The 24,521-nt window shown below is 30.6% G+C and overlaps 3 protein-coding genes across 4 annotated transcripts; 2 read left to right on the top strand and 1 right to left on the bottom strand.

Annotated features, from left to right (window-relative positions):
* Positions 1-266: 266 nt before the first annotated feature.
* Positions 267-5,072, bottom strand: LOC113853796 (putative leucine-rich repeat receptor-like protein kinase At2g19210). The gene is made up of 13 exons (XM_027484422.1): positions 4,828-5,072; positions 4,105-4,651; positions 3,455-3,930; positions 3,121-3,271; positions 2,974-3,045; positions 2,740-2,808; positions 2,581-2,661; positions 2,271-2,431; positions 1,792-2,015; positions 1,578-1,704; positions 1,427-1,489; positions 1,142-1,331; positions 267-889 (listed from the first exon to the last, which is right to left on the bottom strand). The coding sequence occupies exons 1-13, from the start codon at positions 4,985-4,987 to the stop codon at positions 472-474; spliced, it is 2,739 nt and encodes a 912-aa protein (XP_027340223.1). The 5' UTR covers positions 4,988-5,072; the 3' UTR covers positions 267-471.
* Positions 5,073-11,073: 6,001 nt separating this feature from the next.
* LOC113856618 (LRR receptor-like serine/threonine-protein kinase IOS1) lies at positions 11,074-15,342 on the top strand. The gene is made up of 14 exons (XM_027488522.1): positions 11,074-11,155; positions 11,264-11,798; positions 12,128-12,615; positions 12,733-12,871; positions 12,953-13,024; positions 13,169-13,240; positions 13,319-13,399; positions 13,543-13,697; positions 13,742-13,779; positions 13,813-14,043; positions 14,131-14,257; positions 14,452-14,520; positions 14,608-14,797; positions 14,931-15,342. Exons 1-14 carry the CDS (start codon positions 11,074-11,076, stop codon positions 15,340-15,342), a joined length of 2,691 nt encoding a protein of 896 aa, XP_027344323.1.
* A 2,662-nt stretch (positions 15,343-18,004) lies between these two features.
* LOC113856616 (putative leucine-rich repeat receptor-like protein kinase At2g19210) lies at positions 18,005-23,764 on the top strand. Of its 2 annotated transcripts, XM_027488520.1 has the most exons (14): positions 18,005-18,065; positions 18,677-18,947; positions 19,074-19,608; positions 19,924-20,402; positions 20,526-20,664; positions 20,750-20,821; positions 21,004-21,075; positions 21,164-21,244; positions 21,671-21,828; positions 21,941-22,179; positions 22,277-22,403; positions 22,517-22,585; positions 22,814-23,003; positions 23,092-23,764. In XM_027488520.1, exons 2-14 carry the CDS (start codon positions 18,830-18,832, stop codon positions 23,498-23,500), a joined length of 2,688 nt encoding a protein of 895 aa, XP_027344321.1. In that variant the 5' UTR covers positions 18,005-18,065; positions 18,677-18,829; the 3' UTR covers positions 23,501-23,764. The 2 variants fall into 2 exon arrangements, with proteins under 2 accessions (XP_027344321.1, XP_027344320.1); XM_027488519.1 differs by lacking the exon at positions 18,005-18,065 and having other exon boundaries at positions 18,821-18,947; positions 21,671-21,835; positions 21,936-22,179; positions 23,092-23,500.
* Positions 23,765-24,521: the final 757 nt, after the last annotated feature.

The raw sequence follows: 24,521 nt of genomic DNA, 5'->3' as shown, positions 1-24,521 counted from the left end.
TGTTTTCTGAGACCATTCGTTTCGGCCTTACACGTGATTTTACTTTCTAGTCACACACTCTCCTCTCGTATCTGTCAACATTATTTCTTTTATTTACTATGGTGGTCGGTGAGTAAAGTTGTTGAAATTTTGTGCTTAGGAGGAAGCATACAGTAATCTTGGTCACGAGGGTGCTGCATGCGCTGGAGTTATTCAGTTGATGAGTTGGCACTTGGCAGTACATTTTTTTAAAACAAAAAATGATGAGTAAAGTTGAGACGTTTTTCAACCAATATAAAATGGTTTTATATTATCATCTAATATCATGTTACATATTTCACAGGGTTTGACCTCTTTTGTACACTATAGAAAGCACATTCTTGATCATTGTCTTGCATCCAGGCCATAATACACATTCTTGATCACTATATAAAATTGGATATATATAGCCAAAAAATAAAAGGAAAAAACTAGAAAACAGATTCTTGATCATTATCTTGCATCCGGGCCATAATCAGCTTCAAGATCAACAACATTCATTGAAAACGAGTTTGAATTAGAAATTTGCTCATTGATGCCTTTTTGTTCTCGGGCTGCTTCCATTTCTAAGCACTCTTTCAGTTCTGTGACAATGTTACTCATTGATGCTCTCTGGATAGAAATTGGAGGCACACAAGCTATTGCTGCCTCCACAGCCTTCCACATTGAACCAAAATCAAAATCTCCTTGCATCTTTGGATCAACAATTTGTCGAATATCTCCTCTTGGAAGAAAGTGGCTAACCCATTGCACAATGTGAGTGTTCTCATGACCTTTTATTATAGCTGGCTGCCCAGTTATTAGCTCCAAAAGCACAATACCAAAACTATAGACATCACTTTTCTCGGTCAGCCTACTGGATGTGTAGTATCTGTAACAGGAAACTCATCTGAATCATTGACTTTAATAAGCATAAATAGGTCGAAAAAAGTTTGTGTCCAACTTAAATCCTTCTTTATGTCTTGTATTGTAATTTTGAGTGCGGGCGGGCCTAATCTAAGAGTGTGGGAAAGAAAGGGCTTAAGCTTGAGTGAGTTCTTTATTTAAAATGCCTAGGTAATTTAAACTCATAGTCCTCTTGCTTATATACCTTTTTAACTTGTTTTTGTATGACAAAACTTACTCTGGATCAAGATATCCAAATGTGCCAACAACTGCAGTTGATATGTGACTTTCATTTTCAGTTGATAAAAATTTTGAGAAACCAAAATCAGCAACTTTTGCTCGGATTTTCTCGTTAAGTAAAATGTTTGCAGTCTTAATGTCTCTATGGATTATTGGCGGCTTGCAACCATGATGCAAGTACTCAAGACCTACACATATAGATTCCAATATCAGTAATTCAATATCCTTTAGTCACGGCAAAGTAAGGAATGAACTAAGTAACATAGTTGGTGCCACTGCTAACCTTGAGCAGCATCAACTGCTATCTGAATCCTCTGTCTCCAACTCAATGGTTCTCTCCTAGCATCTACTCAGACGCAAAATAGAGTATGATTTCAAGTTTACTTGAATATAGTCCTTAATCAAGTGATTAATCAGATAACAAATAAATATACCTGAAAGATACTCCTCCAAGTTCCCATAAGCCATGTATTCGTAGATGATGGCCGTGTGTCCAACTTCATTACAGTATCCAAGAAAGGAAGCTAAGTTCCTGTGATGAACACGCATTAAGAGTTGAGCCTGCAAAATAAGTGGAATGTATTTTAGCAATAAAAATTCTCTAAATTCAAAATATACCTTTTAAAATTTCTATGGAGAGAAACGTGCCTCAGTCTGAAACTGCTGAGAACCTTGAGGTGATTTTGGCATGAGAATTTTGACAGCAACTTGTGTGCCATCATTTAAAGAACCGTAATAAACTATTCCATATCCTCCCTTCCCAATCAATTTCTCAAAGTTATTGGTAATAGCCAGTATCTGAGAGTACGTGAACTGTTTACTGTCTGTCTTCAGTACAACTTCTTGGCTTGATCTCACAGCTTGCTTTGATGCTGAACAAAGTGATCAAAGTTCATGATTATCAAAAAGTCACGTCCTTTACATTACATATCGTAATTTAAATGTACGACTTTTTTTCACTTTTATTAATTAAAATATTTCTTAGTCATTTTGAATTGCAAAATGGTAGTGTGGGCTTTGCATAAGAGGAGTTTATTACATTTTGAAGTCAATGACTATGATAGACACCCTCCACTTAGCTCCAAAGTAATGTATATATGTATGTATATATTGTTTATTTTTCAGACCTGATTTTCTGTTGCATCTCCGTCTCCAAATGATAGTAAGTACAATACTCAGTACAATTAAGAAGACCACTAATGAAAGAATGCCTGCAACAAGTGGGAAAATATTCTTTTTGTCCTCTTCACATGGGGCCATCAGGCAGAGCTCCGGATATCCATCCACCCTATGGTCATATCAATTTTATGTAAGAGCTTGAAGAAGGAAAGAAAAATAAAGTCACAAGAAAGGGTTAGGTCCACAGCAGCATGTGATTGTGTGAAGCTTTGGTCAGTGAATAACTTATTAACACGATGATTTTAAATGAAAACAAACCTTAATAAAAGTGAACCATTTTTTGATCTTTCCTTGAGAAGTGAAGGAATTTCACCTGAGAACCTGTTCCCTGATAAATTTCTGCCAAGATAGCATATATCAATTGGCTTATTTGATTTTCCAGTGAGAAATATCAGATACGAAATCTATATAACTTACAGGGTCTTCAAGTATTGCAGTTGTGAAAAGTCAGGCAGTGATCCTGTTAAGCTATTGTTTGATAAATCCCTGAAAAACAAAGATTTGTTTTTGTTTAAATTAAAATGATTGTAGACTAATAATTGTTGCTGAAAGAATCCATGTCAAATGTTAATTATAATCTCTAGGGAACAAATATTCTGTTTTCCTAATTTGGAGGGATTCGAGTCATGCTGTGGCTAACTTAATACTCACAAGGATTCTAAGAATTTGAGCTCCAAAAAGGATGCAATTATTGTGCCACCTAATCCACTGGAGGCCAGGTTTCTGCATGCATACAGTTAAATATGTTGGTCAAATGTTTATTGAATGAAAATTTGAATTTTGGAAAACAAAACTTACAATGCAGTTATTGTGGGCGAATCATAACCATTATTGCTGCAGTTTAGACCATTCCAAGTGTATTTCAGTGGTGCACAAGGATCTCCTTGCCATGATTTACCCAACGACGATGTCCACATGTAATGTCTTTTGATGTCCATGATAGCCTTAACTACAATTCCTCACAAGCATATGATGTCATTGCCACTTATCTCTGGTTACCAACTAGTGTAAACGGTCAAGTAAAGAAACATGAATGCTTTATAGGTTTATTAAAAATTCTTACTATTATGTTCTAACTTTGAAAACACACACAAAAAAGGAAATACAAAGAAGCAAGGAAGAAACAACTAACCATCTTGTTGGTTTGTAGGTGAATGCAAGAATTCCTTAACAATGTAAATCTCCATTGCATTTAGCATGGGAGGAAGAGTTGAATTTGGTTTCTTGTGCATAGAGAATGTGAGCTTACTTCCCCTAATGGACTGTTCACTATATATTGTAGTTGAATGCAAATACTTGGGACTTACAGATTCAGCCCATAAATTTCCATTCAATGTAATGTCAAATTCCCTTTTTTCATTTTCCTGAAGCTCTTGTATTTCAGCAAAGTGCATGTAAACATAGGACTCTGAAGCAGGATATCCAGTGTCAAATTCAAATTCCAGGGAATCATTTTCATTTGTTGGCTTCACAGCACTTCTCATTACTGTTGATGGCAGATGATATGCAGTGTGGTTCAAGGAGTCAATGATGAAGGAAGTATTGATTGGTGTAGAGTCAGGTAAGTTGTAAGGGTACCACATTCGATCATACACATCTTTGTCAAACCTACATGTTATCAAATAACATAGAAATCAAATCATAGAAAGTCAAATTCAATTTTTATCATAACACATAATAGAAGTTGAATCACAATGGTTTATCTAGATACTTGGCTTAACATCCTTTAAATTGCTAAGTGCTTACATATACAACAGATAGCTTCATTGATAAGTAGCTCACCTCACTATTTCATCGGTTGTTGAGCCAATGTCTAAACGTCTATATAAAGCTAAGGGTCCAGACTTGGTTCTATAACTGGAATGATCAAAATGTCTCACCTCCAGTGCTGATATAAAAGGGGTTCCCATATCAGTGTTCAATAAGCAAACATATAAATCATCCATGGATGGAACGTGTAAAATCTCCTTGATTACCACATGAGTGGCATTGTTAAACATCACAGAGTCCCATAAATTAACCCCAATATAAAGATCAAATTTTGGCAGCTGATCCAAGTCATCATAGTTCCCATACATGAAAGAAGCTCTGATCAAGTAAATCGTATTTTTCCCTTCTGGATGTCTTAGCGTGTAGCAATTCCTCTTACCCTCAGGAAAGCTTCTCACAGTTCTGAAAGTTCTTTGGGTTATTTGAGAAATGAACTTGAAGGATGTGTTTCTGCTTGTTCCGGTTTGAATATACTGTGTATCCGAAGTGTAATGAATCTGAGTCTTGTCATCAGTATAGGCTAGGTCTCCTGGTATCCCACAATCAATGCAAATAGAGCCTATATTTAACACCAGATCACATCAGAAAAGTTTAGGGATGTAATAGCAAAGATTGTAGTACTTCTCTTTAACCCGTTATGTTTTGTTTTTTTTTTTTTTTTTATGTATTAAAGTAAATAAAAATTATCAAGACAATTTTTTCTGCAAGCTCAGAGAAGAGAAAATCCACACTCACCAGTAACATCATCTAGCTTCCTTCTTTGTTGTTTGTGATGCATATAATTTTCGTCTGTGGCCATAACTATGGACTTTCCAGTAAATTCTGCAACGGTATATGCAAGGACACACCACACCATGCAGCTCCAAGTCCAATGGCATGTCCATTTTCCAGCCATGCAATTTCAGAAACAGTTCACTGTTTGATATAGGCAAACGTTTATATGTTTTGTGATAAGAAGAAGAAGCTAAGCTATTGATTGTAGAAAAGTACGGAGTGGTTGAGGAATTTATAATTAATCCAGTCTGTATAGGAGGAGGTAGTTTATGACACTATGTTGATGTTTAAACTTCGACGTGTATTGAATCCATGAATTAGACAGATTTCACAGATCAAGTAAGCTTAAGTTACTCGTTAATGGGAAAAAAAATCTCAGTAATAATATGTATAGTCACCGATGATACATGATTTTTACGAGACACCTAGAGTATGTTGCTCACTATAGACCCTTGTTATTATTGATTATAGTACCTGTATGAGTCTCATTATTTGTGGATCCCACAAAATGCACGTGTCTTTTCTCTCTTATTGCACTCATCTATTACTGTAAAAATAATTAGAGGAGACAAGGCAGTATTCAGTATTAACACATATGATCACCGTAATTTGGGTCACCAGTAGTCATGCAAATGGATTTAGATTCTACGTTAATCCAAAATTTTAAGGCAATAGGTAATGGGAAACTATCCACTTGTACGTTATTCAACTTCTGTATTGTTACCAAATATGAGATTTTTTTCACTTATATTTGATTTCCAAATTAATGATGACATCATTTTATAGAAATAATATATAACATGATATCATACCAAAAGGTTTAAAGTAAAAAATGGAGACTAGAGATTGTCAACAGCTGCAATTGTGAGGCATCCTTGCCAAGTTTAGGGGACCAGTGACTCTATCAACTTTATGGAGCTAAGATGTGGACAACTATAAATATCAGTTTTGCCAACTATATACGTATATATATCTGTGTGTTGCGAATTAATTTTTATTGTTATTTTTATTGCGTGTCTTGAAAAAATAAAATAAAAAATAAAAATCAATTAAATTTAAAATACTTTAGATAAAAATCAAATCCATTAAATGGTAAATAAGAAAATGAATAAAATTAAATTGAATGACTTCTCAGTTTTCATTAACTCAATTCATTCCGTAACACTCCTAACTTTTTTGGTGCAGTGAAAGTGTCGATTCATAGATATTCGAAGGTGAATATTCAATTTTCAAACGGTGTAACTTTTCTGATACGACGGCAAGGAAATCTCTTCAGCTCTCAACGATCATGACAAGTGCATCTATACTTGTGTTTTCCGATTCTCTCTTTAATACATATCTCAAAAATTTCTAACTTCTTAAGACGCAACCTCTTATACAAGAACTAAGGAAAGTGATGTAAAAATAAATACTGTGCAACAATAACTTTTTAAGAGTGTGGTAAGTTAGGATAACCATTCTTGCATGCACGTACATGAATATGTAATATTTGAGCGATTTTTTGTTTAAATCCAATGTCTTGTATATATACGTAAAAGAGAGATCAAATTATAAATAAAAAATAAAAAATGAAAATGGAACATGAGGAATTCCTTGATACATTATCAAATTGACCCTCTTATTAAAACAAAACGTACTAGGGATATATGATAATTAGGATCTTATACATGAAAACTAGGATTCTAATACATGAAAAAGTTAAATCCTCATCATGGAGATTGACCAATGGATTGGTTTTGAATTGGGGAAGCACAGCACTGCTGGCAACAAGAGCCTGGGGGTGGTGGAGTGCAACACACACAAGCTGGACATATTGGGCTCTTCACTGCATAACAAAACGGAGTTCATTAGTTATCATCCAAACCATATATATCACTTGAAACTTTCAATTTAATTATGATCTCTAATCTATTGACGCATATTATAATTTTAATAACTAAAACTGGGACGATGCTTAATAATTACCTGCTAATGGAATGCGTACAGAGTCACATGGTGAAGGGGGAGAGAGAGCCATGGAAAAGAGGAAAATGGTCATCAAAGTAAACCTGAGAGAGTTGCTTGCCATTGCTGATATGTTATGTGCTTGTTATTGGAATTATTAGAATATGAAAGTGAAGCATATATATAATACTTTGTCAGGGATTAGCATATACGTGTGCATGTAATAAATGGATCAAGATCGTCTAAAAACAATATAGACAAATTAAATTTTAAAATTATTGTAATACTAATCAACCCTAATTTAATTTTTTCAAAATTTTAAATTTTGCTTCACTATAGCAATAAAAATATATATATCTTGATTTAAATGTTTAATTTCTATAGGTTTCTCTTTAATTTTAAAATTTATCTTTTAAATTTGTTTTATTTAATATAATACAATATAAAAACTAGCCAACAATGTTGAAATTCGTTTTTGAACTCTAGACAGTCTTCATCTTCATCCGTTATACGTTATTACGGATGCCGCAAGGTTTGAATTTGAAGGTTGAATTCCTCGTTAATAAATCATCTAACAGTGGGTTTTGCATACGGAGTTGACTTGATGTTCGTGAGAGCAGCTATGATTCGTATAGATGTCTTCAATTATATTTGCCGGTTGTGTTAGCCATTGAATTGATTTGCTTCTTCGAGGCAATCTACAAAAACATTAATGTAATTGTGTACAAATCCAAAAATATTTTAAATTATATATATATATATATATCATGATTATCTCACACCAATGTAATTTTAAAATTTATTACAACTTCACTCTACTTTATATGAAAGAATAAGATTAAGTATAAAAAATTTTAGACTTATATATATTAACGTAGAAAATAATATATATATATATATTTCACTTGAAACAATCATATTTAAATCATCTCACATTATTATGAATGATAACTTTTTTTAAGTAATTAACAAATCTATACTTACTAAAATTTAAATTTAAAATTTATTTAATTATTTTTTTAGTTTTATAAGATTTAACATTAATAATAATAATAATAATTTAATAGTTGAATTAATAAAAATAATATTAGTATAAGAGTAAAAACGTAACTTATATTGTATAAACTGATTTTTTTCATGTGTATAAAAGAAATGATTGATTAACTTAAATATTAAACTTAATAAAATAAATTTTATTAGTATATATTAAAATATTTAATAAATTAACTATTGATTCATAGGATATTATTCAAATATCTTGTATCTCAAATTTTGTATAATATAAAACATTTAAAAGTGAGTTGAGATTAAATCACACTAAACATCAAATTTAAAGTAAATTTTATCAATCTAATTTTTAAATTTAAATTTTTTATAAATTAAATTTATTATTAATTGATTAAAGTATTAAGTTATTAAAATTAAGTAATAAACTTGAAATAAATGAAAATTTTTAATAAAATAAAAAATAAAAGTATGTTTTTTCCTTTTAAAAACAGTTTCTTATTTTTAAAAATAATATATAATATAATTTTTTAAAAAAAAAAAATAGAATACTGTTTTTAAAAAGATAAACAAGCATACTCAGACTTTTTTTTCTTTTTTCTTTTTTAATATTATTCTACTTTGATTCTCACCGCCAAGAATCATGATAGTTAAAAATAAAAATAAAAAATTCGATGATCTCACTGTAATTCTTGAAATGGAGTCATACATAGTAACAAATATTGCTAAATAAAAGAAACATAAAAATCTTAGATCTTGAACAATTTAAAAAAACAACTTAATAACCTTTGAGTTGAAAAAAATTAACACAATCAAGAACAACTTAATCCTACAAAATATTCCACCAAATATTTAAATCAAGTTGAATATGATGACATATATTTTTTAATCAAATGATAAATCAAATTTGATTAATGTCTTAACAAAGTGGCAAGATTTCTTGTTGGAAGCCGTCAACTTAATTCTTGAGGACGGTGAATCTTCTTAAATAATCGGATAAAACTATCTTTATTATTTAACAAATATAAACATTTAAAATTCATTTGATATTATTTTTAATACAAAAATTATGAACTAATCATGATTTATAATTTTTATTTTTATGTTACCTTCTGAGTTATAATTTGATATATGATTTTTTATATATCACCTCTTGCCACTGTTTCAATGAAATTGAGTTAATTAAAAAAGAAAGTTGATGATATGTCACACACAAAATACCAATAAATAGGTCTCTCTCACACAGAAAAATAGATAACAAATTTGTGATTAGATTGATGTTAGATAAAAGGAAGATATTGTTGAATCATGAATGGTATGGAACAAATTTTAGTTATTATATAAAAGTGAAATTTCTTTCTCTCAAAATAACTTCTTGTCCTAAAATAATTTTGACTCTCCTCATTCATATATTTTTTTCATCAGTTAAAATCATTTACAATACTTTTTATTAAAGGTCATTCATATTAATTATTATTATTATTAGTTAAATTCCTTTTTAGGGATAAAGATGATGAAATTGACGATGATATTTGTAATGAATATGAATATACAACTTGCTTTAGGTTTTGACTTTTTCAAATCCTCTTCATTACAAAAAAAAATTGATTATTTCTTCGCTTACTTTATGGCAATTACTTTTGGATTAAATGAAAATTAGTTGTTCCATTGTCGCGTGACGTTCATCTTGCATCATGGACAAATTTTAAATGGTGTATACTAAAATTCGTATAATAAATTATAGGGGTTCCATAAGTTTATTACATTTAAATTTAATTAATTTCAGTGCAAATTTTTTTTGGATATATTTGGGTGAGGGTTTAAAAAAAAAAAAGAATGACATATTTTTAATTTTAAATTTAAAAAATATAAATTATTTACGATAATAAAATCAATAATTAGTACATTAAAATTATATTAATATATTAATTTATATTTTTTATATATTAAGTGCTATTTTTATTTTCTTAATCTTATTTTATTTTTATGTAAACTTTCCTTAGGATATGACGGGAAGTCGGGAAGTAATTATTATTTGAATAACATGATTTTCTAACATAATTGGAGAAAATAATTATTTAATTTTTAATTGTGAATGTTATTTATTAAAAATAATTTTATTTGAATTAGATAAGATCACTTGTGACAATAAAAATATATTTTCAAATATGTTTGTTTACTTATTATTTAAATAACATAAATATGACATATTTTTATGACTTAAAAAAAGTATCAGTGATAGGTTATTTTATACGGAGTGGAGGGGAATCTTTTAAATAATCACTCTGAAAATTTTCTAAATACTTAAAAGTACAAAAATATTTTTTTAATGTTATAAAATTTTAAAATTCAATTAGTATTTTTAAGGATTTTTGTTTTTTAAATAAAGAGGGGTTTCAGAAGTCGATTTAAATATTATCTTTTGCCACTCATACTTCCACTCAATTTGACAGAGTTTTGATGGGATGTCACCCGCAAAGTGCTGAGAAATTACGTAAATATAAAATACAGTTTCAACTTTCCAGTTGCTTTAACCAATAAGTGTATGTTTAGTAACATAATATTTTAATGAATGATATATTATTTTAAATATAAAAAAATAATTATTATGTTATTTAAATGATGTAATATTTTATATACTCAATGAAATAACTTTTTTTTTATTTGAGAACAATAAATGTGAAAGTTATAGACATAACTATTTTAATCAATATTTATTTTGTTCTCTAAAATCAGAAGTGACAAATAATATTTCACTTTAAATGTAAAAAATAAAATAAAATTCAATAACTTGTTCCTGTTAATTTCGATGTATCTTCACTTATTTTATCTTTGACATATTTAGGATAACATTCTTGAGATTAGTTAGTGTCAACATGACGAGGATAATTATATATTCCTATTCAAACTTTGTAATGAATGTGACTAATTTGGATTGTTTTATATTTCATATTTACTCAAAAATATGATTTTAAATCTTATATGACAATATATATTCATTACATGAGAATATGTAAAAGCAAATCTAAGCACATTTGTACCATTGATTTTATTATTATTATTATTATTATTGTCTCATGATGCATATAGTTTAATATAACAAGGAAACGTTCAGCATTTGGGAATCGATCAGTATCTAAGGAAGACATGTAGTTGACATTGACTACGTCGCCAAAACACAATTCCTTTTCTACTATAAAGTCAGAACATTGGGAATAATATCGTGTATTTGTCATTAGCTATAGAAGGTGACGAGAAATGAAAATGTGGACGAGTTTGGTGCTTGCTCTTGTGGGTGCTCTAGTTTTTGCAGTCCTTATTCAAGCTCAGGATCCATCAGGTTTTATAACAGAACATGAACCTCATTATATCATTTATTTAGTTAAATTTTAGCTGAAGCATGAAATGAAATCCCTTGCATATTTTATTTTATTTTATTATGTTATAGGATTCATCAGCATAGGGTGTGGAAGTCCAGAAGGTGTCAACTTTACTGAAACTACGAAAACGGGCATAAATTATACTTCAGATGGGAGTTACATAAATACTGGTGTAAGTGGGACAATAATAACTCAACTCCATAGTGTCTATCAGCGACAAATGTGGCATCTAAGAAGCTTCCCTGAAGGAATAAGGAACTGCTACAAAATTAACATCAAAAGAGGTTCTAAGTATCTGATTCGGGCTAATTTTTTATATGGAAATTATGATGGCCTTAATAAGTTACCAAAGTTTGATATTCTTATTGGGCCTAACCGGTGGGATTCAGTGAATATAGAAAGTGCATCAACTGACGTAGAGATGGAGATCATACATGTACCTTCACTGGATTATGTACACATCTGCCTGGTTAATACAAACTCTGGGATACCATTTATATCATCTCTAGAATTGAGGCCTTTGAAAAATGACCTTTATGTCACTGTTTCTGGATCATTGGAAACTTACTCTCGCTGGGATTTAGGCTCAAATATCTACTACAGGTGAATCCTTAATTACTTCAATTATTTTAGAGGTTTGTTTATGAGTAATATCTTAGTTAAACAATTGTTTAATGAAATCTTATTATATATAAGGGTTTATAAAGTTTGATCATGAAACTTAATAACATAAACTAAAACCAACTTATTTTGATAAGGTACATGAACAAGCTTATTAATATAAACTAAAAAAAGCATCCGAAAATCATGAGTTATTTTTATGATCCTTTGTCAAATCCTAATTTTATAAGTTATGGGTAACCTTTTTCAAAAGCATCCTAAATATCTTACGCATTAAATTAGACTTGCTATGATTTGTGAACGCTGAACAGGTACCCGTACGATATTTATGATCGTTTCTGGAATCCCTACAGTGGCAACAACAGTGATTGGACACAAATAAGTAGTCCAGTTCCCACTAATTCCTTCAATCAGGGCTATTTCCAACTGCCAGCAGTTGTCATGAGCACTGCAATTACACCAAAAAATGCAAGTGCTCCATTAGTAATAAGTTGGGAGGCAAAAGATCAAACTGAGCAATTCTATGTCTACATGCACTTCATGGAGATTCAAGAGTTAACAAAGAATCAAACAAGGGAATTCAACATCGTCGTGGAGAGTAATCCAAATTTTAATTATCCAAATTTTTCTCCGTTGTTCCTGAACGTAAATACTATATTAACCAACTCAGCAATCAATGGGAAAGAAATTAAATATTCACTTGAGAAGACTAAGAATTCAACTCTACCTCCCATCCTGAATGCCATTGAAATTTACAAAGTACTAGATTTCCAGCAATTAGATACATTCCAAGGGGATGGTATGTCAAGAAAATATTGTTTCTTATATCTTAAATCTAGTTTTCTGATTTACACTAATATAAATTATTCAAACCATTTTTTATATTTATATTTTTTTGCATTTACAAAAAAAAAAGCTGATGCAATTACAACAATCAAGTCAGTGTATGGGGTGACAAGAGATTGGCAAGGTGATCCATGCAGTCCTGTAGCCTACTTGTGGGACGGTCTAAATTGTACCTACGGTGCAAATGATTACCCTAGAATCACAACTGTGTAAGTCATGCTTTTCATGAAATTTATTTTCTAGCTTTATAAAACTGGAATTATAACACAGCCATTTGTTGAATAAAACAGGAATTTATCTTCCAGTGGATTGTCAGGAACGATTAATCCTTCTATTTCAAATCTCACCATGTTGGAGAAGTTGTGAGTTTTTCGATTTCACCTGGTCCAATAAATGATGAGAATAGAAAAACCTTTTATTTTAAAGCTTTGTTCTTTTTGTTACGTACTTGTGTCAAGATTTAAATTTTAAACATACTTAAAAGGGACCAGTTATTTGTCTTCCAGGGATTTATCAAACAATAGCTTAAACGGCAAAATTCCTGATTTTCTATCTCGATTGCAACAGTTGAAGATTATGTAAGTCTACTTCGTTAGCAACTGGAACAACTGCATCAGAAAATAGAAAATGATATTATAGTTTCTCTATTTTGGCAGAAACTTGGAGAACAATAACCTCTCTGGATCAATTCCTTCGGCACTAATTGAAAAATCTAAGGACGGTTCTCTGTCACTAAGGTATGGGTTTAATTAAAAATCCTCAAACTCATAATATTGTTAAAACATAATGGAAATTATCTTTTTCTCTGTCCGATTAATATTTTTCCGTAAGGTTTACACAAGTTAAAACATAATGCTTTTGTGATTGATCTTTCTGGTAGTGTGGGCCAAAATCCATATCTCTGTGAATCTGTTCAATGCAACAAGAAGAGAAAGAAGAACATTATTACGCCCTTAGGAGCATCAATCGGGGTTGTGGTCCTTCTTGTGGCCGTGGCAGCCATATTATTGACTTTTAAAAAGAGAACACCGAAAGGTGATGCTTTCAAGTTCCATCATAAAATATTCATAATTTGCCAGACAAATTCAATCATAACATGTTAATGTTCGAAATTACTGTTTGATATTAAACAGATTTTACGGTTGAAAAGGATCAAAGGGAGATGTCACTGCAATACTCAAAACGAAGTGATTCATTGCTGAATTTCAAAAAACAAATATATTCATACTGTGATGTCATTGAAATCACCAACAACTTCAATACAATTGTTGGAGAAGGAGGATTTGGAACAGTTTATCTGGGCTACATTGATGACACTCCAGTTGCAGTGAAAATGCTTTCCCAATCGACTATTCATGGTTATCAACAATTCCAAGCAGAGGTAAGTCATTTATAATTACTTTAACTAGGTTTTTAATGTCTGCAATAATTATATATGGTTAAACATGGCAATGATTTTGATTTCCAGGTTAAACTTCTAATGAGGGTTCATCATAAAAATTTGACCTACCTCATTGGTTATTGTAATGAAGGAACCAATAAGGGTCTCATATATGAGTACATGGCTAATGGAAACTTACTTGAACATCTCTCTGGTTAGTTCCTAAATGAAATCAATTTCTTGTTAAAAATTTGTTTATATCAATTCCCATTTCATTTTTATATTCTGAAACTCTGGATATGGAAATTTTATTATTGGACAACAATATTATAGTTGCATGACTGACTTTAAGATTTAGTCAACAAAAAGCAACGCGTACAGAAAGTTATAGAACTTGTGGTTGTGCAGGTAAACACAGCACACCAAAATTCTTGACCTGGGAAGACAGACTTCGAATAGCAGTGGATGCAGCCTTAGGTTAGGAAGTAATTAAACTTAAAAATATGTGTTTCCTTAACCTTTTTCCCCTCTCAATATATTTTCCATACATAAATCTAATCTCAGGATTGGAGTATCTACAAAATGGTTGCAAGCCACCTATAATCCACAGAGACGTAAAATCTACGAACATTTTGTTGAATGAAAACTTGCAAGCAAAATTATCTGATTTTGGTTTATCCAAAATTGTCCCAAATGATGGGAAAAGTCACGTGTCAACTGTTATTGCTGGTACTCCTGGTTATCTAGACCCTCAGTAAGTGCTTCAATTATTGGCCTATCCATCATTTTTCCTGAAAAATTGTTGGGACTCAATCAGGGTGTTTAGCGTTTTATCCATAAATTCTGACAGAAAATAAACTGAGTTACGTGCTTTGTGTTGCATGCAGCTACTACATATCCAATAGACTAACAGAGAAAAGTGATGTCTATAGCTTTGGAGTTGTTCTTCTGGAGATAATCACATGTCAACCAGTGACTGCAAGGAATCAAGAGAAGACTCACATAACTAAATGGGTTAGCTCTTTGATTACAACAGGAGACATCAAGGGCATTGTTGACTCAAGGTTAGAAGGAGATTTTGACATTAACTCAGCTTGGAAAGCTGTAGAAATAGCAATGGCTTGTGTTTCTCTAAATCCCAACGAAAGGCCAATCATAAGTGTGGTAGTGGCTGAACTAAAGGAGTCTTTAGCAACAGAATTAGCTCGAACAAAGCATAGAGGTGCCAATCCAAGAGATTCAGTTCAACCGGTCATGACCATGAATCTGAATTTCGAATTCACTCCTCTGGTCAGGTAAAAGCTTACTCAAGATAAGAAGAATAAAATAATGTTGTAATATATATATATAACTAAAGAGTGTTAGAAGATGGAGATGAGTGGGGTGCAGTGTTCTTCCTCATGCAATTTCAGAATGATACCAAAAGTGATATAATATTGCATAAGAAGTTAGGGTACTTTAGTTTGCGTGTAATTTTTCCTAGTGATACTTTATTACAGGCTACCCTCCGCCAATAGTCCTCCGTGCGATCAATGTGTTTGGGTGTGGTGATTGTGGTGCAGTGTTATATAATAAGGGATGAAAATCTACTTTTTATTTTTCTTTGAATAAAATTTATAAAATAAGTCATTTTTACTTTGCACTTCTATTTTTTTTTACAGTTCAAGTTAAATAAAATTATTATAAGCGATAAAATCTTCGAGTATTTAAAACAATTCCATCTACTAAAATTTAAACTCAATAAATTATATATTAATTCGGAACAATCTCACGTCATGTTCGGTAATTTTATAGTTTTTATAGTACATCATTTTTTATTTTGCTTTCATATTAAATTTAGTTTACAGTTGAAAATTTTAACCAAGAGATGCGAGCTTAAGTTTCAATGTCATGAAGTTTCAAATTTTAATTAACGAGTGGATTATTCAAATGGTATATATTTAATTTTTTAAATAATAAAAAAAATCAAATCTTATATAAACTATAGAAGACGTTGTAGTTTTTTTAAAACATTTGTTTGCACAAGATATTGAAATTCTTTTAATCCTTTCTGCCTTCTCGTTAATCACTGAGGTGAATACTTAGCTTCTAGAGGACTTCGTTAGATGCTAATTAATTATTGTCTTTAAATATTGTCCATAATAGCTAGAAAAATGGTAACGGTTTGCGTAATTTAATATTATATACTGATATAAAAAGGAAATGACGCAAGTGACAAAATGCTTATACTATTTTCTAACTGCGGGTGCTTTTCATATATGATTGAATTGGATAGTTTTTAGTCTTAAAATCGATTTAAATTGAATTCTAAACACCCTACTGTAATTAACACGAGCTGACATCAGGAAATTTTATGGATATAATAGAAAAGGTTGTACTCCCTCCAAGTTAAATTATTTAGAATTTTTTTTATATTAAGTGATGTTTTAATATTTTAATTTAATATTGTAAAACCTATACAATATACTTTTTTAAATGGATTATCCAATAAAAGAAAAAGGTCCTAACTCGTTCATAGACATATAATTTTTTTTTTTAAAAATCATAGATTTTTTTTTATTTATAAACTTATAAAAAAATTAATATTTGTTTTCTTAAGTAATTTAAAACATATAATAATATAATGTGTATCTAATGCTTTTATATCATATGTTCATAGATACATATTAGACAACTTATAGTTTTGATGCACGTAACAAGGTGTGTAACGAATGATTTCAAGTCGTCTAAGGTGTTTGTAAACACACAATAAAAAATTGCTGAGAAAAATATAAAATAGGAATTAAAGTATTAATTAAAGAATTTAAAATAAAAATACATTAAAAAATTTAAGATTTTGTTAACTTTAATTTTTAAGATTGAGTTTAAACATTTACAAATAAAAATTTTTTATGAAAAAATACAGAGTTATTATATTAGAGTTATAAAAATATAATAAACACTTCTCTTTCTAATAAAGTTTTACTATTATTAACTACTTATTCTCAACCCTAAAAATTGAGATTAATAAAACTTAAAAATGTATTAATGTTTCTTTAATTCTCTGTAGTTTATTATATTTTTTACTTTTAATTCCTTCACTGCCTTTAGTATACCAACTAATAATAAACGATATAATAATTAGTGATAGGATATTAATAGGAGCGAGAAGTATAAGCTGGTGGGTGGAGGGTGGACAATGGAAATAAAACTATTTTCTACCTCATATTAAGCATCAATTAGTACTGATATACATGCCTTAAAAATATTAATTTTATTAGTTATTATGATAAAAATAATTTAATTAGAATATTATTGTCAAAACTGATAAAACGATTATAGTAATTGAATGATAATTAGTTTTAAAATAAATATGAAAACGACAAATGAGGATTATGGCGGGAGAATTCGATTTCTTTGGACAATTAATGTGACATTGTGATGGCATTCATTCATCACATGCATCTCCCAGTACGACATTTTACGCATTGACTCCGACTGCATAAAGCGTTGACGAGTGATGAGTGACACCGAGGCTGGGCAAAAGCACTGGGTCATCGTCGGTGGAGAAAGAAGGAGAAGAGGAGCTTCTCTACACGAAGAAGGAGCGCATACACGGTGGGTTATTATAGAATTTAAAGGTAAAAAAGATGAAAAAATTATGATAGCGTGATTTTAGGGAAAAAAAAGTTGTTGGATTTATCTTAGTAGATGTTGCGGCTTTGACAACATTGTACTAATCAGTTTTCTCGATGATTTAATGATTTTAATGCCACTTTTTATGTTAAAGTTAGATGAAATGAACATTAAATCATTGAATGGGTCATCATTCTGGAACCCAGTAAGTCCTGACCGTGTTATGTACGGTTTTGAGCATTAGGTACGACATTTTACGTATTGACTGAGCCATGAGCCGTGTTACACGGTTTTGACTTTTGAGCATCACTGACTATATGTACTACTACGAGGCTCTAACTCTAACAGGTCAGTGGAAAACGAGAAGAGATGCACCTCCGAATTTGGGAAAGACCACCGCATCCACGGTGGGTTGTATTCTTCTTTCATATAGCTTTTTTCCATTATATCGATATACTTCTTATATGTATTCATTGATAGAACAAATTGCTTAGTACTGGCCGAATTCACTGGATAATTAAAAGAGAAAGAACGAAGTTGAAGTTAAAATTTGAAGGAAAATAAGATGAAAAAATTATGATAACTTGAAGTTGCAAAAAATTTGATTTAGTGGATTTGTTTTATTAGAGGTTGCGACTTTGACAATTCGACACTCAGTTTTCTTGATGATTATTTTAATTCCATTTCTTAATCTTTTGATAACTTATTAGATGTTATAATTTCTTAAAGATTAGAATTGATGTTAAATGAATTTTTAAAAGATTAAATAGGTAATGGAGTCTTTCAAGTAAATTATAATTTTTTATTTGTTATAATATATAACAATTTGGATACTATCGACTTATTTAAAATTATTAATAAATTTTTTATTTGTTATAATATACTAGACTTTTATTTAATCCAATTACTTAATTCATTTTATCTTATATATATATTTTCCATCTTGTCTCTTTTCTTTTATGAATTATTATACATACTTGTTATATGAATATAAATTCTCACTTTTTATAAGATGCAGAATCAGTGACAAATGATGAACGTTGACAGTAATTTCTAAGTAAGCAAGTGGATGTTCAGACAGTGAAGGAAGAATGAGTGAGCAGATCTAAAATAGAATTGAAGAATTAAAAACTGTTTATTGTCACCTTACGTAGCCAAATCACAATTCCTTATGATTTCTAGTAAAAGTCACAACATGGAGCTCTTATATCTGTCATCAGACAGAACGTCAATGAGTTTCTTCGTTGCCTTTCTCTGTGTTCTAGTTGTTCAAGCTCAGGCTCAATCAGGTTTGGTAACGAAACATGAACTTCATTATTCTAGTTATTATTTTTTTTAAACTTATATAACATTGTACATGGAAAAAATTATATATAACGTGAAATCCCCTCCTCACATCTTTTTTAATGATTTAGGATTTATCAGCGTAGATTGTGGAGCTCCTGAAAATATAAACTACATTGAGGCAACAACAGGCATAAATTACACTTCAGATGCCAATTTCGTAAATACTGGTGTGAGTAAGACGATAACAAATGAACTGAAAAGTGACTTTGAAAGACAGATGTGGAATGTGAGAAGCTTCCCAAAGGGAAGAAGAAACTGCTACAAAATAAACATCACAAGAGGCTCTAAGTATTTCATACGGACTACTTTTTTGTATGGAAATTATGATGCCCTAAATAAGTTACCACACTTTGATATTTTTATTGGGCCTAATCGGTGGGGTTCAGTGAATATAACCGATGCATCAGTTGAGAAATACAAAGAGATCATATATGTGCCTTCATTGGATTACATACACATTTGTCTCGTTGATAAGGGATTTGGGACGCCATTTATATCATCCATAGAATTGAGGACTTTGAAGAGTAATATATATGTCACACAATTTGGATCACTCGCAACTTATTTCCGGTGGGATTTAGGTTCAACCAAACGCAGCTACAGGTGAAATCATATTTTTCGAGTAAGGTTAAATTTGAATAAGCATCTAAGTAAATACTTATAAAAAAATTAATTTTTTTCATATAAATTAAAAACCAGTTTATATATGGATACTAACTTTTATTAGAAGCTTTTCTTTTCCATTTTTTTTCTTCAAAAGTTAAAGTGTATGAGTTAATTTTAATTTATAAATAAAATTGATTTTTTTTTCATTTTATTTTCTTTTCCAAGTAAGTGAATGTTTATATAAACTAGACCCGAATATTTTGATTAAAGGATTCTAGCTATTCTATTAAACTTAATTTGATTTTCTCACAGGTACAAGGATGATGTTTATGATCGTTTCTGGGTTCCCAATGGAAACAACAATGATTGGACAAATTTAGAGGTTTCTAATCCTGGTGGTAATTTAGCTCAAAATAATTACACCCTGCCAGTTATTGTCATGAACACCGCAGTTACACCAAAAAATGCTAGTGCTCCGTTGGTAATAAGCTGGGAGCCAAAAGATCAAACTGAGCAATTTTTTGTTTACATGCACTTCTCAGATATTGAGTTGTTGGCAAAGAATCAGACAAGAGCATTCACCATCACCCAGAATGGAGAGCCATGGCTTCAAAATTTTTCTCCGCCGTATCTGGGCTGCTACACTATATACAGCCAAGGAGGCATCAGTGGGACAGAAATTAAATATTCACTTGTGATGACGGAGAATTCAACCCTACCTCCCATCATCAATGCCATTGAAGTTTACAAAATAATAGAATTCAACGAATCAGATACATTCGAAGGAGATGGTTTGCCAATAATGATAATATGATTTTTGATATCTCAAATTCATTTCTCTTGTTTATATACTAATATACACGATCTAAACTACTTTTTAACTATGTTGTTTTCATTTTTTTTTAAAAAAATAGTTGGTGCGATTACAACCATCAAGTCAGTTTATGGAGTGACAAGAAATTGGCAAGGTGATCCATGCGGCCCTGTAGAATTCTTGTGGGATGGTCTAAATTGTACTTATGGTGAAGAAGATTCCCCAAGAATCACAACTTTGTAAGTTTTCCTTCTGAAATTAATATTGTAGCTTTATAAAACTGGAAAGATAATAACGCATATAGCTATTGATTTTACAAAACAGGAATTTATCTTCAAGTGAATTGTGGGGAATGATAGATCCTTCAATTTCAAGTCTCACCATGTTGGAGAAATTGTGAGTTTTTTTTTTTTTTCTATTTTTCTCTCACTTGATCCAATAACAGAGTAGACCAGAAAAACCTTGTATTTTGAATCCTTTTTTGTTTTTTTTTTCTGTTATATACTTATTGGTCAAGATGTTTTTCACTCCGTATGTCAAGATTTAAACATACTGGCAAATTATTATTTGATTTCCAGAGATTTATCAAACAATAACTTAAACGGCGAAGTTCCTGATTTTCTATCTCGATTAGCACACTTGAAGATCATGTAAGTTACTTCGTTAGTTACTGAAGCAATTGTGTGATTTTGGATAAACAAAATGGAAAAGGATATTATAGTTTTCCTATTTTGGCAGAAATTTGGACAACAACAACCTTACCGGTTTAATTCCCTCGTCACTGGTTAAAAAATCTAAGGAAGGTTCTTTGTCACTAAGGTATGGATCTTGCTGAAGACACTCATATTCATAATATGGTTATTTATGGTGATGATCATCAGATAGTTATATTTTAGTCTTTTATGAGAATCTGTTTGTGTCTAATATATAGTTGGCAATAGTCTATTAATCATGCTTACTCTGTTTTGTTTTTAATCCATCGGATCATGGATTACGCCAAATTATAACCACTCTCCTCTATATAGACCTTATTGTTCATGACCAATCACTAGAAGAATTGAATCTGAAATTCATGTCTAGTTAGTTGTCATGTTATATATTGGTGTCACTGTTGCTTTTCCATAGAGTTGTTGATCTGCCGAATATCGCACAAGTAAAATGAATTGAAGCAACTACTGAAACTATTGATGACTTGTATGTTTTATTGGGAATTGAACCATAAATCTTCTGTGATTTCCATGCTAGTGTGGGCCAAAATCCATATCTATGTGAATCTAGTCAATGCAATGAGAAAAAAAAGAAGAGCATTCTCATACCTTTGTTAGCATCGGTTTGTGGGATTTTGCTCCTTCTGGTGACCGTGGCATCTACATTGTGGACCCTTCAAAGGAGAAAACCGAAAGGTGAGGCTAAAATCGATCATAAATGATTAATTCGTAATTTTAATTGATAATTTTCTAAACAAATATGATCTTAACTTATTAATGTTCAAAACTGTTGTATGATACTAAACAGCTTTGATGGTAGAAAAGGATCGAAGTGAGATATACACAACACAAGATGATTCTTGGCATCAACCCAAAAAACAAATATATTCATACTCTGATGTCCTAAGAATCACCAACAACTTGAACACAGTTCTTGGTAGAGGTGGGTTCGGAACAGTTTATCTTGGCTATATCGATGACACTCCCGTTGCAGTGAAAATGCTTTCTCCATCTTCAGTTCATGGTTATCAACAGTTCCAAACAGAGGTAAGTTATATATCACTTCACAATCACCCAAGTTTAATTTTATGAGGCCAAGAATAAATACATACGGTTAAACATTGGTTGTGATTTTGATTTCCAGGTTAATCTTCTCATGAGAGTTCATCATAGAAATCTCACCTCCCTCGTTGGTTATTGTAACGAAGGAACCAATAAGGGTCTCATATACGAGTACATGGCTAACGGAAATTTATATGAACATCTCTATGGTTAGTTCCCGAAAAAAATATATTTCTTGTTGGACAATTATATGATTCGTATGATTAACTTCTAGTCAACAAAAGTCAACAGGCAGTGAAAGTTACAGAACTTGTTCATGCAGATAAACAAGGCAAATCAAAATTCTTGACCTGGGAAAACCGACTTCGTATAGTACTGGATGCAGCCTTTGGTCAGGAAATAAACTAAAAATCTGAGTTTTGATAATGGCAAAATTTATGTGGAGTTCAACAAATATTGTTAGTGTTGTTCACCAATTAATTAGATTTTCACTTTATGAAACTCTTTTAATTGATCGGCAATACTATTGGCACCAGTTAAACAACACATAAATTTTGTCATTTTGTTATCTCTCATTTTATCCACTCAATATGTTTGCCATGCATAAATCTTATCTCAGGATTGGAGTATCTACAAAATGGTTGCAAGCCACCTATAATCCACAGAGACGTAAAATCTACAAACATCTTGCTAAATGAAAACTTGCAAGCAAAATTATCTGATTTTGGTCTATCCAAAACAATCCCAAATGATGGGAGAACTCATGTGTCAACTGTTGTTGCTGGTACTCCTGGTTATTTGGACCCTGCGTAAGTACTTCTATATGTATATTGTCCTATCCATCAATTTTCTGACACAATAAAATGGGTAACATTACATGCTTTGTGTTGCATGCAGCTACTACACATCCAATAGATTGACAGACAAAAGCGATGTTTATAGCTTTGGAGTTGTTCTTTTGGAGATAATCACAAGTCAACCAGTAATAGCAAGGGATCAAGAAAAGATTCACATCAGTCAATGGGTTAGGTCCATGGTGACGATAGGAGACATCAAGGGCATTGTTGACTCAAGGTTAGAAGGAGATTTTGACATTAATTCAGCTTGGAAAGCAGTGGAAATAGCAATGGCTTGTGTTTCTACAAATCCAAACGAAAGGCCAATCATGAGTGTGATAGTGAATGAACTAAAGGAGACTTTAGAAACTGAATTAGCACGAAATAAGCAAGGTGGCTCCAATCCTAGAGATTTACTAGAACCTGTCACTATGAATATTGAAACTGAAGTCACTCCCCTGGCCAGGTAAAAAGCTTACCCAAGTTATATATGAAGAATAAAATAATGTTGTAATATTAAATAACTTGCACACTCTTCGAAGATGGAGATGAGCTAATTGGTGAAGTAGTCTTCCTCATGCAGTTTGATCAGAATGAGATCAAGCCATTTTAGGGGAAGTGATATTGCATAGGTGGTTTAGAATGCTATTTAAGTGATTATTTAATATTTTGTTAACGATATATTGTGCTTTAAATGATAAAATTTATCAAAATAAGTTGAAAAAAGTTGATTTTGAATAGTCCTCCGGGTATTCTAAATATCTAAGTGTATGGGTTGGGAACGGTGATTGGAGTGTGGCGTGTGCAAGAGGTAAGATCTAAATAGGCGTATGTCTCAAATCATGATTTAAAAAACAAAAAAATCATTTACTAACACTTTAATGTTAGCCTTTGCTACTATATTTTTTCTAATAAAATTAAATTATTAGCATAAATGTTTTAAACTTACATTAATAATATGATATATTATATTAGTAAAATTTTCTTACTACAGAATATTAGTATATATTATTAACATCCAAATATTAGTATATTATTATATTTGCTAGTATAGAACTTTAGAAATTTTATTAATAATTTAAATTTTGTTAGATGTAGATTATACTAATAAATATTATTCTAATAAGTAATAATTTTTTGGTTAATAAATAATAATTTCCTTATAGTGATAAGTTATCTGTCTAATACAAAGAAAATCAAATATCAAAGTGTAGAACTTTTTATTAGTAATAATAAATATTTTATTATATTATATAAGATTAAATTAAAAAGATACTTTTTAAAATATAAAAATATTAGAAATAATTAAAATTTTCTTTAAGAAATTTTTTAAAATATTTTCATCTAAAATTGAAAAATTACATTTTTATATAAATAAAAATTACATTTTATTTTTATAAAAATAAGATCCTATTTATTTTAAATATATATATATATATATATATATATATATATCGCAGTTTTAAGGAATTCTTTTTTTCATTCAACTTT

Source organism: Abrus precatorius, unplaced genomic scaffold (assembly GCF_003935025.1).
Source record: "Abrus precatorius isolate BTA unplaced genomic scaffold, Abrus_2018 Scaffold11, whole genome shotgun sequence".
Taxonomy (NCBI): Eukaryota; Viridiplantae; Streptophyta; class Magnoliopsida; order Fabales; family Fabaceae; genus Abrus; species Abrus precatorius.
This window is presented reverse-complemented; position numbering and strand designations above follow the sequence as displayed.